Raw genomic sequence first — 16953 nt, forward strand, 5'->3', positions numbered from 1 at the left:
CTAGTTTTGACCTATAACTCTCATGGACTGAAGTAAAGGAGACAGGGCTTACTGATAAAAGGAACACGCCAGATAGCTGAAGCATCCAGTATCCGACACACGTATCATCCCCTGAAATATCTTGTAAATTTGTCTCCCCTACGGCAAAGGTGGAAATGGTTTCCTGGAAGAGAAGAGTCTGCCAAATATCCAGATCCTAGCTTGTCAATCAAACTGCATGTCTTCTTGCTGCTTCCCAATCTTTCCTTCTCCCGTTCCCCTTTCTTCTCCTATCTCAGTTACCCTTCTCCATTGATGAGGGCTACCAGGGAGCATCTGTATGAATCCTGAGAGCTGACACTATAGTTTCCATTGCTTGAATTTAAGAAACATGTTATTGGCTTAACATGGATAAATCTGTAGAAAGTATCAGTTGTACTTTCCCAAGGGTCAGGCAAATGAACTCTATGCCCATCCCAAGCATCTTCTTCCCTACTGAGAAACAGCAGCGCTCAGGTACCTGGGTAGCATCAGGCATGCTTGCTAACACGTGTTGTGTAGAATGAAATAACCTTCTTCATGTTTCACATCCCACGTGCTGCTTTCATGTGCACAGCTTTCTCTCCGGCTTGCCCACTAGACTCCTGGGAGTTGGTTCTGCTACCCCATGCCCTGCTGAGTACCATGAAAGACGAACCTTTGGAGTACTATCAACAAATTGTACTGAAAGTGCTTGTGATTTCAGTGAATTTTAATGAATTTATTTTAGTGGAGGGAAAAGCATCACATACAACACACTATCAATTGGAGAAAAAAAATCAGGCAAACTTCTTATGTCTTCTTCAGTCTGTAAGGTCCCAGCAAGCTTTCCATGCATTACTGTTCCCACACTTAAGTCTCTCATTAGCTGTGAATGGGTGTCCTGGACTGTGAGACCTCTCCCGCTTTCAAACTCTCCTTCTTGCTCATGTCTTTTGTTCTGAGGTTGTGCTATTGTAAGAGATTCTGATCACCTAAAATGAATTCTAATTGGAGAAGACTTCTTTGTCCCGGACACTGGCAGGCAGGGAATGAAGACTTTCTTTCTCACAGCACAGACAAAAGGAAAAAGGTGAGTGACAGGGCTCGAAGGGTCGAGAACAGCAGGCGTTAGTTCTGACTATTAAGTGAGCAGGTATAGTGGGGACGGAAATTCCTTCTAGACAGGACAATGAGAAAGTAGGAAAGAGGTGGCAGGACCCAATGCATTTAGGTACTTGGATTCCAGCAAGTATGCAGCTGTGGGGAAATCAATCAGTTAGGAGGGATGGAATCTCAGTGACGAGTACATTATCTTTGCAGAGGTGAGCTGCATTCAGAACTCAGGGTTCATCTCCCCAGTGAGCCTCAGAGCCTTCTCATAGTACATCAGGGCCTCGTGCATGTTTCCTTTCAGCTTGTGGACTAATCCAAGGAGGCTGGTGCTCTCCGCAGGTCGAACATTCTGCTGAACCCGTCTGTCAGCCACTCTCTCCAAAGCTATGAGTATTTTCCTCCAGGCATACGACGTTTCTTCTATTTTTAGACCTTTTAAGTAGTGAGTGATCGCCATGTCTTCTGAATTTTGATGAAATTGCTGGAAACGGCCATAGCGTAGATGAATGTCTTGTTTTCTGTGACCTATAAGGTTCTGCATGTTCAGAACCATCTGAAAATTTGCCTCAGCTTCTTTATATTGGTGAATTTCTGCGTACACTTCAGCCATGCAAACGTAAGCTACATCAAACGTGGGCCTCAGTTCCACAGTCTTCTGAAATTGACAGATGGCCCGTTGTGCCATTTCCTGCATGCTGCCCTGCCTTCTAGACAGTGTGTTTCTGGGTGTCTTCAGTTGGATCATTTGGTCCCTGTAACAGAGTCCTATTTGGTAATGCAGATAGCCAGAGTCAGGTGATGTCTGCAAGGCCTTGTGTAGGAGTTGGAGAGCTTTGTCTGTGCAGCGCTTCCTTCGGTAATACTTGGCTGCATAACGAAAGACATAGGTTTGACAGGATGTGCTGCTGAGGGCTTCTTCAATGTGTCTTTCTGCTTCATCTGTTTCTCCTACATCCTGAAATTTCAGGGCAAGGTAAACTTTAATATATGGATCTGCTGGATTTAACCTGACAGCCTTCTTCAGGGGTTCCAGAGAAATATTATTGTCATCGAAGTCTTCACGATAGGTGGCGACAGCATAGCCAGTGTTGTATTCGGGGTTTTCAGGCTCAGATTCCAGAGCTTTTGCAAAGCAGGCCATGGCTCGTCTATAATTCTGTCCTCCACACTTTAGCAAGGCCCAGCCTTCCTCACAGTGCATCTCGGCACACTCCATCCTGTAGCGGAAGGGACTTGCAAATTCCTTGCAAGTATTCTCCACCTTGTCCAGGTATGTCTGGGCTTCTGCCAAGCTGCCCATGTGGTAATGCACCCAGGCACAGTTGCCCCAGGTCACCACGCTTCTCTTGCCCAACTGCTCTCTCTGGGCCAAGGTTTCTGCTTCTTTCAGGCTTTGCAGGGCTTCCGTATGCTGACCTTTCAGGTGTCTCACGTAGGCCAGGAGGTTGTGCATCCCCACTGTGCTCATGATGTCTAGGAACTTGACTTCCTCCGAGATTCTCATTTCCAAATCAGGTATGTCAATGTCTTCAAACAGCAGTTTCCACGTGAAGTGACATTTCAGTTGAAGCAGATTCTCCTTGACCACATCAGCTTGACCATTCTCTCTGCAAGAAGGAAGTAGGATGGTTTGTTATGTGAGACCGGGTTGAATCTGACACCATGCAAAACACATTTTACAACATTCTTGCTTATTTCTTGATAATCTAACATTTTGCTCATTTAGAATTTCTTGATATCTGTTTTGTACATAGATCCCTCAGGTCCACTTACTATAACTGCCAGAGTCTCTTTGCACATACATGTCCATGTACATGTTCTTACAATCTTAGCTTTGGAGTTCATCCATTTATTCCAGACTGGCCACAGTCACAGAGATACAGGCCCACCCGCATTCTTGTCAGACTCTTGCCCTGAGATGTGGAACTCGATAAAACTATTCCCCCTTCCCCACTGTTTGTGAGGACAATATGTACAAGTGTCTACCACCTGAGCTGACCTAAATAGGAACTATTTGTCATTGCAAGTCCTTCCCTTTGTGTCTCAAACACAAACAGCTGGTGTCTTCTCAGAAGGGGGCTGACTCAGAACAAATGGACATGCTCTCTGCCTTGGGACAGCCTTCTGACACTAGCGATACGATTTTCTCTGAATCTTTTTTCTTTGGGCAACATAGGTGGGGGAGGTGACTTAATAATGGTGTAGGTGGTCCTTCTATATTTGTGTTGCTTTCATTGGTTATTAAAGAAACTGCTTTTGTCTAGTTGATAGGTCAGAACTCAGGTAGGGGTGGAAGACAGAACAGAATGCTGCGAAGAAGAACAGAGTCAGGTAGACACCATTAATCTCCAGTCTGAGAAGGATGTAGGTTAGAATCTTGCCGGTAAGCCACAGTCACATGGTGATACACTGATGTAATAGAAATGGGTTAATTAAGATGTGAGAGTTGGCCAAGAAGAGGCTAAATATAATGGGCCAGGCAGTAATTTAATTAATACAATTTCTGTGTGGTTATTTCAGGTATAAGCTAGCTGGGTGGTGGAATGCTGCCTGCTTCTCCTACTCAGGTGGGATGATAAGCCCTCCCCCCACTACAGAGTGGCGCCTAAGATGTCCTCTCCTATGGTTACAAAGAATCCCTGCGTTCTAAACATGCATCTACACTTCATGTGCTTTCTTGTTTTGCTATGGAGCAGGACAGTCACTTCCCTAGAGTGTTTCACCCATGCCTCAGTATCACACTGTACCCATTTGTGTAATGGGAATGACATTAGTGGTTTTTGTTTCTGGTCTTTGGGGAGATTAGTGAGGCTAAACACATGGATATGTTATAAAATCCACAGGAGTTTCCTGGTTTTCTATCAGTGTTGAGAGCAAGAGACAGATTGAGTCACTCGGGTTTTGTAGGCACCCACGGCAGCAGCTCTGAGTCGGTCCATGGCTAGATGACAATAGGCCCTTAGTCCTCTTCGTAGCTGTCTGCCAGAGGCCAGAGATGCCATAGTGCTTAAATCAGCTGTCTTTGGCTTTGATCTGATCAGATGCCAAGAATAGCAGTAGGAGGTGCAATACCCTGTTAGGTCTTTCCAATAAAGGAACCCTCTAGCTTGGAAGCCTTAAGTGTCGACAAATAGAACATCACAGCCATTTAGAAACCTCGTGAATCAACCAGTTGGACCTAACAAACCACCCATCCCCTGTGCCTCTATCCTGAAAATGTTATGATCAAAATCCTGATGACTCTGGATAACCCCCCACTTCTGGGTTCAGCATCTACTGTAGGAACTTCTTCTTCTTCCTTTCAGTTAAGTTCCCATAAGAGGTCTTCTTTCTGAAAACCCCAGCTAAGGTCCATGAACACCAGTTTTAAATACTGCAAGACCAGAACACAGCACTGTCACCTCAAAGGAAGCTTTGTGTGACAGACCAAACTGCTAGAAAATCTCCAAGATGGCCCTGTAATAAAAATTATTTTTGAAAACAAAGAATTGAAATCACTATAAAGCTAAAATAATCAAGACATTATGGTGCTAACATGAATATCCCTATAAGAGAAAAAGGCATATAAACCATGGGGGATGGCGTTACAGAAAGACCAGAGACAGAACACTGAGTGCATGGTTGAGCCCTCTGCAAACAGGCAGAGAAAAATTACTGGGCAGAATAACTTGCCAACATAACTTTTGGGGATTTATATTTTTAAAAAATATTTTTTACATACCAATCTCAGTTTCCCCTCCCTCCTTTCATCCTGCTCCCTACCACCCTTCTTTCCACCCTCCGTCCACTCCTCAGACAGGGTAAGGCCTTCCTTGGGGACTCAACAAAGTATGGCATACCAAGTTGAGGCAAGACCAAGACCATATCCTCTGTATCACGGTTGAATAAGGTAGTCCACCACAGGGAATGGGCTAAAAAAAAATCAGTTCATGCACCTGGGTTAGGTCCTAATTCCACTGCCAGAAAGCCCCACAATAGATAAAGGTACATGACTGTCACCCCATATTCAGAGAATCTATTTCAACACAATGCAGGTCCCCCAACTATCTGTCCATAGTCTGTAAGCTCCAACTTGCTCAGGTCAGCTGTCTCTGTGGTTTTTCCCACCATGCTCTTCACCCCCACCCTTGTTCATATGATCCCTCCTCCCTCTCTTCAACTGAATGCCAGGAGCTCAGCCAAGTGCTTGGATGTGGGTCACTGTGTCTGCTTCCATCAGTTACTAGATGTAGTTTTGTGATGACAAGTAGGGTAGTCACTAATTGTTCAGCACTAAAAAGCAATGGCATCTTGAAATTTGCAGGCAAAAGGATGGAATTAGAAAAAGCATCCTGACCCAGAAAGACAAACACAGTATGTACTCACTCAAAGTCCATATTATATGTAAAGCAAAGAATAACGAGGCTGCAATTCTCAAACCCAGAGAAGCTAGGTCAAAAGGGGGACTCTAAGAGACACACACATCAGGGTCCCAGGAAGGGAAAATAATTAAAAGCTTCTGGATAAACTGCACCAGAATCGAGTCAGGGATGGGACAGAGGGGGAGAGCAATGTAAGAGGTACCTTGATAGAGGGGGCAAATATGGGGTTGGGGAGAATCCTGATGCTGGAGAAATTGTCAGGAATCCACAAGGATGATCCTAGCTATGAGTCCCAGCAGTAGTGGAGAGGGAATCTGAATGGGCCTTCCCTTTCCTAAGACATTAATTGCCATGACATCAAATAGCCTGTCTGTACGGCACCTCACCTGATAGGTGTTTCTTCCTGACATGCAGAGGACCACATTCCTGCTCGATTCTCATGTAGTCTTTCCTGTCTGTGCAATGAACTCTGACAACTCTTTTCTGTTTTCTTCTTCTTCTAGTAGGAAAACCTCCTGGTCCTGTAGCAGAAGAGCCACCCTTGCATCTTCAGCAAACTTTAATCACCTTCCTCTACCTTTATCCATAGGTAAGTACTATTCTTGAGGCTGATTTGGACAGGGACACAGTTTGGACATTAGTATAGCCAAATGATTTTGACTTCTTGATTTAGCATCTCTATGTTGATTTGAAGAAAGAGGTTCTTTTGGGCAGATTTTAAGTCTCTCATACAACTGAATGCAAAAATAGAGTAGGAAGAATATACAACTATGGTTTAGTCACCATTTAAGATGGAAAAAGCACCCACGAGAAAATGTTGCAAGAAAGGTTTAAATCATGGCATTTGTCTAGAGTCCAGGGGTGGGTAAAGAGCCCAGGGTGTATTCCTCAGTTTTCTTCCTGTGTTTCCACCTTCCTATAGTCTGTGGTCTGTGGTCTGTCTGTCGTGTGTGTTTGAGCTGTCTGTCCCTGTTATCTGTGTGACTGTGTAAAAAACTGTATGTGCTCAGGCACCATTATTACCTTGGTTTCAAGTCTGGCAAACGTTCAGTCTCTTTGAAGGTTAGAGATACTTTCAGAAAAAAAAGATTTTAACCTTCTCTGAAGGCATTCTGGCAGGGTTATGAAAAAGGGAGATAGAAAAAGGAAAAGAAAACAACACTTTCCCAGCAAATGTAGAGTTTTAGAAGTGACCATCTGGAAGCAACTACTCTGAGACAGGGGATTTTGGTGTAGAGAAGCACACATCTCAGTAAGAGACTAGATAGATAGATGCCCCTCCCAATTTGGGAATCTTACAGTCTTTTGTTAGTTTTGAATGCCATTTCTATACATAAGACCAGAGATAAAATTCACCTCTAAAATTTTTGAAAATTTCTTTGGCTTAAATGACCAAAAATGAGCTGAACAAAGATGATAACAATGGACAGGAAACATATAGATCAGATAGGAAGAGTCAGTGAAGCCTCAATGATACACAAAGCACAATGAACAACCAGTACAGTGGGGACTGGAGAGCTGGTATCCCCCAGGCTAGGTTGTACAGCACCAGATGTTCAACCCTGATATTATACATAACAAGAAACATTATAAATTCTGGACAGGGACACACACATATATGTTTATATACACACATACAAAAACAATGAATGAACTAAAGAGGCAATGAATTTGGAGGAGAGCAGGGAGGGTGAATGTGAGGGGCTTGAAAGACGAAAGGAAAAGAAAGGGAGAAATGTCATTGGCTTCTAACAGCAAAAATAAACAAAAACCATGCGGAAGAATACATTAAAGTAAATTAAGGAAAAGTAAAAACCTATTTTTAAAGTAGACATAACGATTAGAAAATAACTTTCTTTTAGGGGCTTCTTCTAAGCCTTGTTCTCTCCATGCTCCTCCTTTTCACATGGCATTTAAATTGTGTTTGTGGAGGGGGTGCAAATGCCAAGGCCCACCTATGAAGGTCGGTGGACAGCATTAGGCGCTGGTCTTCACCTGCTTGTTTTCTGAGGAAAGACAGTGGTCTGCAGCTCCTCTCAGTAACAGCACTGAGACTGCCATTCCCACGCTTGCTTGGCAAGCCCTTTACCCCCTGAGCCATCTCTGCAGCAGCAGTCTCAGTCTCCGAGGGAAACAACAGTGATGGTTTCTCCACCTGTCACGTGGTATGTCAGACCTTACAGACAGTTGCGTGAGATTGGTCCTCAGAGACAGCGGCATCAGTGATTATGAAAATAAAGCCTATTGAGTAGAAACACTGACAGCCCTTTCTTCCCTAGGCTCCATGTCATGGACAGAGGATGCTCAAAATGGCCTTGATGTACCAACCAGCAGAGGAGCCACGGTTCTTTGTTCATGCCGTATCTCCACAGCTCAGTGCTTTTGAGGCTTATGCCTCATCTCACTTGTCCATTCTGATTTCGAGAGCACTGTTTCATAATAAAATATTTCTATGTCTGTTTCTAATCATGAGTCCTTGGTAGAGTTCAACTGATGTTAAACACAATGATTTGAATATTTGAAAAGTGTCTCTGCGAATAGTTGGTCATTGTTCCTATGCGCAGGTCTTTAACTATGACATTTGATAAGCAAAGATAGAAAGAGTTAAAAGCGTAAGCAGTTTTTTTTTGTATCCTTGTCTCTCTGTCTGTCTGTCAATCTCTCTCTCTCTCTCTCTCTCTCTCTCTCTCTCTCTCTCTCTCTCCTTAACTCCTTCCCTCCCTCTCTCTGCTCCCCTCACCTCTCATTGCCCCTGCTAGAGTTCAATTGATGTTGAACACAATTATTTGAATATTTGAAAAGTGTCTCTGGGAATGGTTGGTCATTGTTCCTATACTCAGGTCTTTAACTATAACATTTGATAAGCAAAACTAGAAAGAGATAAAAGCGTAAGAAATTTTTTTTATCCTTGTCTCTCTGTCTGTCTGTCAGTCTCTCTCTCTGTCTCTCTGTCTCTCTCTCACTCTGTTTCTCTCTTCTTGTTCTGTCTTTGTCTGTTCAGCAGCACAAACTCCTTCTCCCCTCAGATGAGCACGAAGTAAACCAGCAATGATAGACATGTAGGACTGTTTCTTCAATAAGAGAAATGGATAGCTTGTTTTTCTACCCTGAAGGCTGGGAATAGATATCATTAATAGCCTGGAGATGGTGCTCTCTACAAATCCAGGACATACCATGCTCCCACAGCAGGACCAGAGGTGGCCAATAGCTAGGTGACCTTTGCTTTATCTGTATGGCCAAAGTCTCCCCAGGCTCCCAAATGTAGAAGGGAGTTGGTTAATTCCCCAAAGTCCTCCACACTATCTGTATGACTGACCCCACACAAGATCCTTCCCTGGGTCTTTAAGGCAACACGTAAAAGCTACCTCTACAACCCATCTTATTAGAAGTACTTGGAGTTGAGATCCAGTGCAATTGTGCGTCCTTGTGGACAGAGCATTGTATTATACCAAAGAACTTTTTTTTTCAAATTCAATTGGGATTAATTTAACATTCTCACAACAAACTGCTCAAGGTCAGACTCTAGTGAAAAGTTCAAGAATAAGAATATAAAATGTATATTCCAGAAATATAAATTGTAAGTCTAGGAAAATGGGAACAGACTGTCAGCAGCTCTCTCAGCAGCCTGAGGATGAACTATTAACAAGGGGTTATTTCGTTTTACAACCCATAGTTCTATTTACAAGGTCAAAGCATCTCTCTGCAAACTGAGAGCTACCCTACGGATATCAGCTGAGTCAGCTTTTAGGAAATAGATATATGATATCTGGATTACGCACTATCCCTGCTATGTGTAACTGGCAGCATCAAAGGGGAGAGCACAGGGCTTCAGTAAACACCGCCTGGAAGTACCAGGAAGACAATAGATTAAGTGTAAACACAGCTTTAACTAAAAACCTCTGTTAATGGAGATTGTAAAATAAGGCAATCTGTGTCTGAGTTTTACCTTGAGATATTAAAAATTCCTTTGTTCAGATCTAATGCTCAGTGTCCCTACTATAAAAAGGTGGGTTCAGAAACCAACCTTTTACCACAGCCTAACAAAATCCATCTCTGCCTGTGGTCTCAACTAGCTGATAAACGTTTTGTGCTCTGTGGAGATTTTTAATTTAATATTTTTTTTACAGGATTCTTGTTTCTGGGACAAAGTTTGCTTCTAGTTTATTAGACTTTAGTGGTCTGTCCCCACCTTTGCATGACCCCCCTGGACCCATCATCTATGAGTGTGAACAACACTGGCTGGCTAAGGTGTGTTCAACCACATTTCCTTCATGCCTTGTGCAGACCATTGGTCTGCTGACCATGGCCTTTGCAGAGAGCCCAGCATTTCTTCTTCTCTGAGTCTCTGTCTCTGTCTCTTTAGAGCACTAAATGCATGTTTACTCCTTCTTTTCCCGGTCACTTAGAAAGCATGGGCATTTTTCAACAGGAACATTAATCATGGTCTAGGGACATCAGATTCAATCCTGCTTTTCTTTGATTTCCCTACCTACAGCAGCCCACAGTTGGAATTAGAGATTGTGTCCATGCATTAGGGGAAATAAAGACATTAGCATGGTAGCTAAGAACACTCTGAAAACTGAACACCATCTGTCCATGGAGATCTGCCTTGGTTGGGAGGCTCACAAGGATCCCTTTGTGGAGCTGTGCCCCAATGGAGAGATATGTGCACTTGTGCATAAGCACTTGCATCAGAAAAGCTGAGAGGCACAGAGGCAGTCGTCATTTGTGTGGGCAACAGGGACAGAGAGCAACCTGGATCCCACTGCCCGTGCATTTGGAGATCTCAGCATCCAGCCTCCCCTGTGCACTTGGAGATCTCAGCATCCAGCCTCCCCTGTGCACTTCGAGATCTCAGCATCCAGCCTCCCCTGTGCACTTGGAGGTCTCCAGCCTTTCGCACACTGCAGGCACTCATTTACAAACTACAGTCCTAGACACCTGCTAGATTCATGAGAGCTCTGGACCCTGGCACAGCTTACTCATTGGCCCTATGACCATGACTGTCACCTGACAGCCCTTAGTGTCTCCTGCTCTCTTGTTTATTTCATTTCACAATTTTATACCTCTGTGGTTTTTGTAATCTCTCTCATCATACAACAGAAGCTCTCAGCCTCCTCCATACTCACGTACTATACATGGTTTTATGTGCAAGAACATAAAATAGTTGCCTATGAAAGAGATGATTTACATTGTAGCCCTAGATTTGAGAGAAAACAACTCTACTGACTGACACTTTAAACCCAGAAGGCAATTTCAAACATAAAAGTCAGAGACATTTACATAAAAAGACTTCACACGGAGCTGGATCCCAGTGGTGGTGTCTCACTCCTTTAGTCCCAGCCCTTGGGAGGCACAGGCAGGGGGATCTCTGTGAGTTCACGATGAGCCTGGTCTACAAGAGCTAGTTCTAGAACAGGCACTAAAGCTACAGAGAAACCATGTCTCGAAAACAAACAAAAAACAAAAAGACTCCAGGTGCCTAGCATTTCTTTATTATCTCTCTCTCTCTGTCTCTCTCTGTCTCTCTCTGTGTCTCTCTCTCTCTGTCTCTCTCACACACATACACACACACACATATATATGGATGTGAATAAACATGTATATGTTTGTATACATACATACATGCATATTTTCCTGGGCATATTTAGTTTCTTGCAGGAAAACATTGAAATATCTCTCATCAAAGGTATTAGAATTTCCACATTTTTGTCTTTTACTGAAGACAGAAAAAAAAATGTGTTCTCTCTTAATTTAACCCAGCCAGGGGTGGGCAGAAAGCACTAGGACCAGTAACTTTGAGCAGCATCTCAAAACATCCTCTGGGGGTCTCGGGTTCATTTCAAGGGGAGCGAATGTGTGTGGTCAGGATATGGCAAGGAGAGCACTCTCAGCAGCTGCTCTCGTTTAGGGCTCTAATTACATAGAGTGGTACCTTACTACACTCCTGAAGCTCTCGTTGGTCATCATCTCTCTGTATGGGATGAGCATGCTAGTGTACCTCCCAGGGATTTTGAACGACATGTGTGAGACAGCCTTAAAAACTGCAGCAAGCATCTGTTCACTCATGCAGCCCCGTGCAAATATTGCAATCATTGAACAAATTTCCTGCACCCTCAGTACAATTAGCCTCCTTATTCCTTTCTGAGTAGTAGAAAGATAAGCCACAAGAGAGAACGAAGGAATGTAAGCAGACTTAGTGAGACCTGGCCACAAGCAAATGTCTGTGTCCTGGGTTCACTCAAACTGCAGAGCAAGGAAATCCTTACCCCATGGTGGCTGTGAAGGTGGCTGAAGTTCTCTGGACTTTCACCAGGACAGGGCTCCTCAGGATCCTTCCCTGATGCTCTGCTCTCTTCTGGACTTTCTCACCAACTGGACTCTCAGATAGAACTGGGAAACAGCTCTATAAAGGGAGGTGTGGTGTTGCACACAACAGTAGGAAACTGAAACTGGAAAGTGAAACTAAAGCCTTCAGGTTTCTCGTTTGTGAAACTGTGGACAACCAGGGATTTTCCTTTTTGCTCTCTCCTCTGAACTGATGGGGAGAAGGATCTGGAATAGACAGACATGTCAGTTTCACTGTCTGTCCAGAGAGAGACATCCCTGCACCAGGAGATGCTGTTCCTAAAGGGTTGATGGAGGCGATGGGAACATAAAGGACCAGACTGCCATCTTCCTAATACAATTGTTTCTCAATCAAAAGAACTGAAGTTCTACACTGTCTCCTTGGAAGTGAGCCCATAGTCATGTGGATTTGATGGGAGGGAAAAAGGGAAGTTTAGGGATAGCAGAGTCCATCTGCAGGTCTGTTCCCCTGCAGTCTGGAAGTGGTTCATACCACTTGCTTTGCTGTCTGACTTTCCTTATGAACTTCTGGAGGTGCATCATTTACATCCACATCCCTCTGCAGAACTTCTCAGTTCACCTTAGACTTTAGGAGTTAACCCTTTGTTAACCAGGTCAATATTCCAGAGCCTCGAGCCATGAAGTCTTGCTTTGTGTTTATTGTTCTGAGATGTTTGTTTGTAAAGGGTTCTTGTCACTAGTCACAGCCCCATAAACAAAAATAAACACTTTGTAGAGTGCTGTATTCACAGCCTTGATGCTATCCTGTCCTAAAGGCTAAGAAGAGCAGTCTTGGAAAGTGCAGAAGGTGGAATTCAGACTGGTTCAGGTCTAGGTCAAGTATGTTAGTTTAGTATCTTGGTTTCCTTGGTTAATCTGTTTTCTCAGCCCTACTGAGGTCTACTTCCTTAGCCCGGCCATGGATCCCTGTCTCCTCAAATATAGCTCATCCTACAGTCCTCCAAACATAATAAAGTCATTGAAAGGAATTTAAATATCTACCTCCCTCTCCTGTTGGGTCCCTAGAGGACAGGCCTTCGTACTCCCACTTGATCTGTTTTGCACTCTTGCACTTGGTTAAAAATAGGAACAAAAACTGGAACAACCTGTTGTTTTCAGCAGTGTTTCTAAGGATGTTTACCACTAAGCCATTGAGTTATGGTGATGAGCTTCCTGCTTTTGCTGTCTTAGCCTCCCCTGCTGAGGGCTATACATACTGTGTGAGAAAGTGGAATAAAGGCTTGTCTGCAGAACCTGAAGTTGTGTTGCATGTTAATGCTGACGTCCCATGCTCAGAAGAAGGACAGTTGCCCTGCTGGCGCAGCACTCTCCCTTTGATAACATTTATTCTCTCCTGAAAGTTTTCCCTGACCAGAGAGTTTCATTCCTAAACTTCAATCAGTGGACAACAAAAGGGGAAGGGGCTCTTTGGACATTTTCCCCGATGACGTTTAATTTTGAAGAACCTGGAGGTGTGAGTCAGTGAGCTGGCTAGGTATATGTCACAGAGTTAAAATGCTTGCTATCATTCCTGCCTCCACCTGGGTTTAGTTCCCAGAATCCATCATCAAAATAGAACTAAATCTGGGGCAGGTGGGGGAGTTGTACTGTGATCTTCATACAAATGTCTTGGCATGTTTGTTTGCCAAAACACTCAGCCACAGAGCTAATGAGGAACTTGCCTATCTCCATTTTGAATACTGTACCCATAATGCTCTATTCTTATGGAATACAATAAGTTTCCATTTACTGTAAGTGTTTTTTTTAGTTATTTCAATTTTATTTAGGTGATACTTAACAATCACATTCATTTCTGAATTTGCATTTAATATGGTATATATAACAAGAGCTGACATGAACGTAACATTTAGCGAAATGTGTTTGAAATCTTACTGTCTCTGCACATGTGAGGCTGAAGACAAGGAATGCCAGGAATTTGAAGGCAACTGTAGCTACACAGTGAATTTGAGGCCAACATGGACTGCAAAGCATGATTTTGTCTTAGCAAAGCAATAGCAACAGTAACAATAGCAACAACTCCCACAAAACTAAAACAATAACAAAAAATGATGAATTAAATAGTAGCCTCTAAAAAGTAATATGCACCAAAAAATAAATGAGATTATGTGTTTAAGAAAAAATATGAAGAAAGGATAACATTAAATATGATAGCTATCATGGCAAAGAAAACAATCGCATAAAATACAGTAAGCATATTTCTAATATAGTAACACATATTAATGAAAAGATTTTTCCCATGAAAACTTACATGTAAAGAATTATCCCTAAAGTGAAGTTGTGTAATATTAGTGTTTACATTTATAAAAACTTTAAAATAGCTTATTCTCTTGGTATTTTATTTTGTAAAATGTTTATATAAATGATTATCTACAAAATGCTGAATTAAAACCTGATGTTTAGTTAACAGAAAAATAGCTTGAATCACTATACTGTAAGTGTTGAGTTGCAGTTTTTAAGTCTGCTTTGTGGAGCCCTACCTGCCCCAATGCATGACCTTGGCTTGTTTTTGACAATTCCTTTACTATTTCTAAACTTCTCAAGCCACCCTCTCTAATCACTTGGTGACCACAAGATGTGTTCTGAGATGTTTCTTCATTTCCTTATTGCCCCATGGTTGGTGTTTTGTCTTTTTGGTTTTTTGTCTTTTTTTAAAAGCAGACCTGCCTTGCAACTACTGGTGATTTTATTCCTTAAAAGGACCACAAGAAATGAATTTGGGGCCGCTCGCTTTAGCATGACTTTGGAGGTAGTAACTAGCCAGCTCTTGGGTACACCTCATTAAAATCAAGCTTGCTCCAATTTGACTCAAATTGTGGTGATGGTCTTATTCTCACATGTAGGTTTATCAATTTCTGGGGGCACCAGAGAGATTCAGACCACTTACCTAAATTCTCAACCTGAACATTTGCTCTGGAATTCTAGGCTGCTTCAGGAGACATCTGCTTTAAGACAGACGAAGGTTATGAGGTTGCCCTTGGTTTGCCAGGCTATCAGAGTGAACTACCACATTGGGTACCAATTAGTTTTCAGAGGCTGTTCATTCGCTTCCAAGTTACCTAGAATTCCGAAGTAATCACACAGAAATCTGTATTGATTGCAATACTGTTTGGCCAATAGCTTAAGCATATTTCTAACTAACTCTTACATCTTAAATCAACCCATCTCTAATAATCTGTGCATCACCATGAGGTTGTGTCCTACCAGCAAAGTTCTGGAATCTGTCTCCTATGGCAGCGGCTACATATCTTTTCCCTCACTCCGACTTTTTTCTCCAAGCATTCAGTTTAGTTTTTCTACCTAGCTCAATTCTGCTAGGCCAATAGCCGAAACAGCTATATTCATTTACCAATAAAAACAACACATATACAGAAAGACCTCCCACACCAAACCCCTAAGCTGAGATAAGCAGCAAGCTTCTAAGGAGGCCTCCTGGTGAGTCAGTCTAGTTCTGTTTCATGAGATCCCTATCTGGGACATCTAGGGGGTTCATCAGGGTGCCAGTATTCTCCATTCCAGGGCAAAAATGTGAGACTTTATGCTCCCTGTCTGAGGTTCTTTGTCTGGCTTTATATCCTGTTTGTTTGACTTTTTATGTCTTTGGTTTCATTTACTCTCTTCTTTCAGTCTTTTGTACTTTTTGTGTTAATTGGTTTATCTTGAACTTGGGGTGTAGGAGAGTGTGAATAAATGAATTCTACATTAACTCAGAATTAAGTACAATAAGAGTTCTTTATTTAAGGGGAACTCACAGATCACAGTCCTCTGTATGAACAGGGGACAGGAACTGAATCCAGCATCCAGGCAAGAGAGGAGAGAGAGAGGGCATATGAGTACTCACATTTTTGGTATCCAAGGTCATGCCTAATCTGGTTCAGTCTTTCAAAGGCCATTGACTGAAGGATGTTTCCGTGCACCTCCAAATTTTGTCTAAATAAGAGAGTTCCAAACTCAACACAAAGCTATACGCAATAAGAACCGAAATCAAGTATAAAAATTAGAGTTACAACCAGGATAAACAATATTAAGCAAGAAACATATGCTAAATGTTTCAATAATCATTGTATCCTAAGGAGTCTGTCTTGTATTAGAAATGGTTTGTCTAAATCATAAGAGAAAAGTAACAATGGTTATCTAGTTTTTCAACCCAATCGAAGACATGAGAAGGGAGAAAATATTATTGAAGTAGGCAGGAATTACAATCAAGCAGCTTCCAAAATGTGCAATAAATGACAGAGATAACTGGCTACATGGGTAATCACTCAAAGTCTCATTTGCAACATTGTAGTAACCAACTTCGACTAAGGCCTAGAGTAAGGGACAGATTGTTTTCAGAGGCACAAAAATTTTCAAAACCATCTTAGCCTGTCTTTGCATGGTTTGACAGTCTTTTTTCTTGTATCCTGCTTATCAAGTCCAGGAATCATACACTTTGTCAGTGCATATTTTTACATATTGGGAATCAATAATTATTGAGAGGTTCTTTAAAATTCCTTAGTACCATGAGAATAGCATACAATTCTGCCTTTTGTTCAGAATTATAAGGGCTTTTTTCACCTTACTGAAATCTTCTGATTTGTAACCTGCTTTTCCCGATTTATTTGCATCAGTATAGAATTATGGGCTCCAGTTATTGGTGTGTCATGTACAATTCAGGGAAGAATCCAAGTAGTTCTCTTTGTAAGGTTAATTCTATTACTTTTGGAATAAGTACTATTAAACCCTCTTTAAAAAAAAAAGATAGGGCAAGCTCTTCTCCAGGGTCCACTGTCTTTCTACAATTTTTTAATTTCATCAGAAGTAAAAGGCATTATAATCTGTGCCAGGTCAATTTCTTCTAGTTGACAAAATCTCAGTTTTCCTTTTATAATTAATTCAGAGACCTTTTCCACATAAGTTTTCATTTTTTCCATGGTTTATGGGGCAAAAAAGATCCATTCTAAGATAATATCTTCCCTCTGCATTAAAATTCCTGTAGGGGAAATTCTGGAAGGCAATATAACTAGAATGCAATTAAGATTTGGATCCTCCTTACCCACATATGCCTCCTGTAATTTCTCTTCAATCACAGTTAATTCTTTCTCAGCTTTAGCTGTTAATTTCCTGGGATTAT

The 16953-nt window shown here is 42.1% G+C and overlaps 1 protein-coding gene and 1 pseudogene across 4 annotated transcripts in view; one reads left to right on the forward strand and one right to left on the reverse strand.

Annotated features, from left to right (window-relative positions):
- The window catches only part of LOC148121329 (antiviral innate immune response effector IFIT1-like), an 89381-nt pseudogene that overhangs the window by 24182 nt on the left and 48246 nt on the right, over positions 1 to 16953 (forward strand). The gene's annotated exons all lie outside the window — the stretch shown is intronic.
- On the reverse strand, positions 713 to 15768 carry LOC146893637 (antiviral innate immune response effector IFIT1-like). Of its 3 annotated transcripts, none has more exons than XM_087907979.1 (2): positions 15682 to 15768; positions 713 to 2720 (listed from the first exon to the last, which is right to left on the reverse strand). In XM_087907979.1, exon 2 carries the CDS (start codon positions 2615 to 2617, stop codon positions 1334 to 1336), a length of 1284 nt encoding a protein of 427 aa, XP_087764105.1. In that variant the 5' UTR covers positions 2618 to 2720; positions 15682 to 15768; the 3' UTR covers positions 713 to 1333. The 3 variants fall into 3 exon arrangements, with proteins under 3 accessions (XP_087764105.1, XP_087764104.1, XP_087764103.1); XM_087907978.1 differs by lacking the exon at positions 15682 to 15768 and adding an exon at positions 11744 to 11968; XM_087907977.1 differs by lacking the exon at positions 15682 to 15768 and adding an exon at positions 5861 to 5991.

Source organism: Myodes glareolus, chromosome 7 (assembly GCF_982192425.1).
Source record: "Myodes glareolus chromosome 7, mMyoGla1.1, whole genome shotgun sequence".
NCBI lineage: Eukaryota > Metazoa > Chordata > Mammalia > Rodentia > Cricetidae > Myodes > Myodes glareolus.

Coding starts and splice junctions, on each gene's coding strand:
- LOC146893637 (XM_087907977.1), bottom strand. CDS start 5,898: ATGTGGTCCTCTGCATGTCAGGAAGAAACACCTATCAG. Junction 2,721..5,860: donor CAGGAAGAAACACCTATCAG/GTGAGGTGCCGT, acceptor TCCTTCTTGCAG/AGAGAATGGTCAAGCTGATG.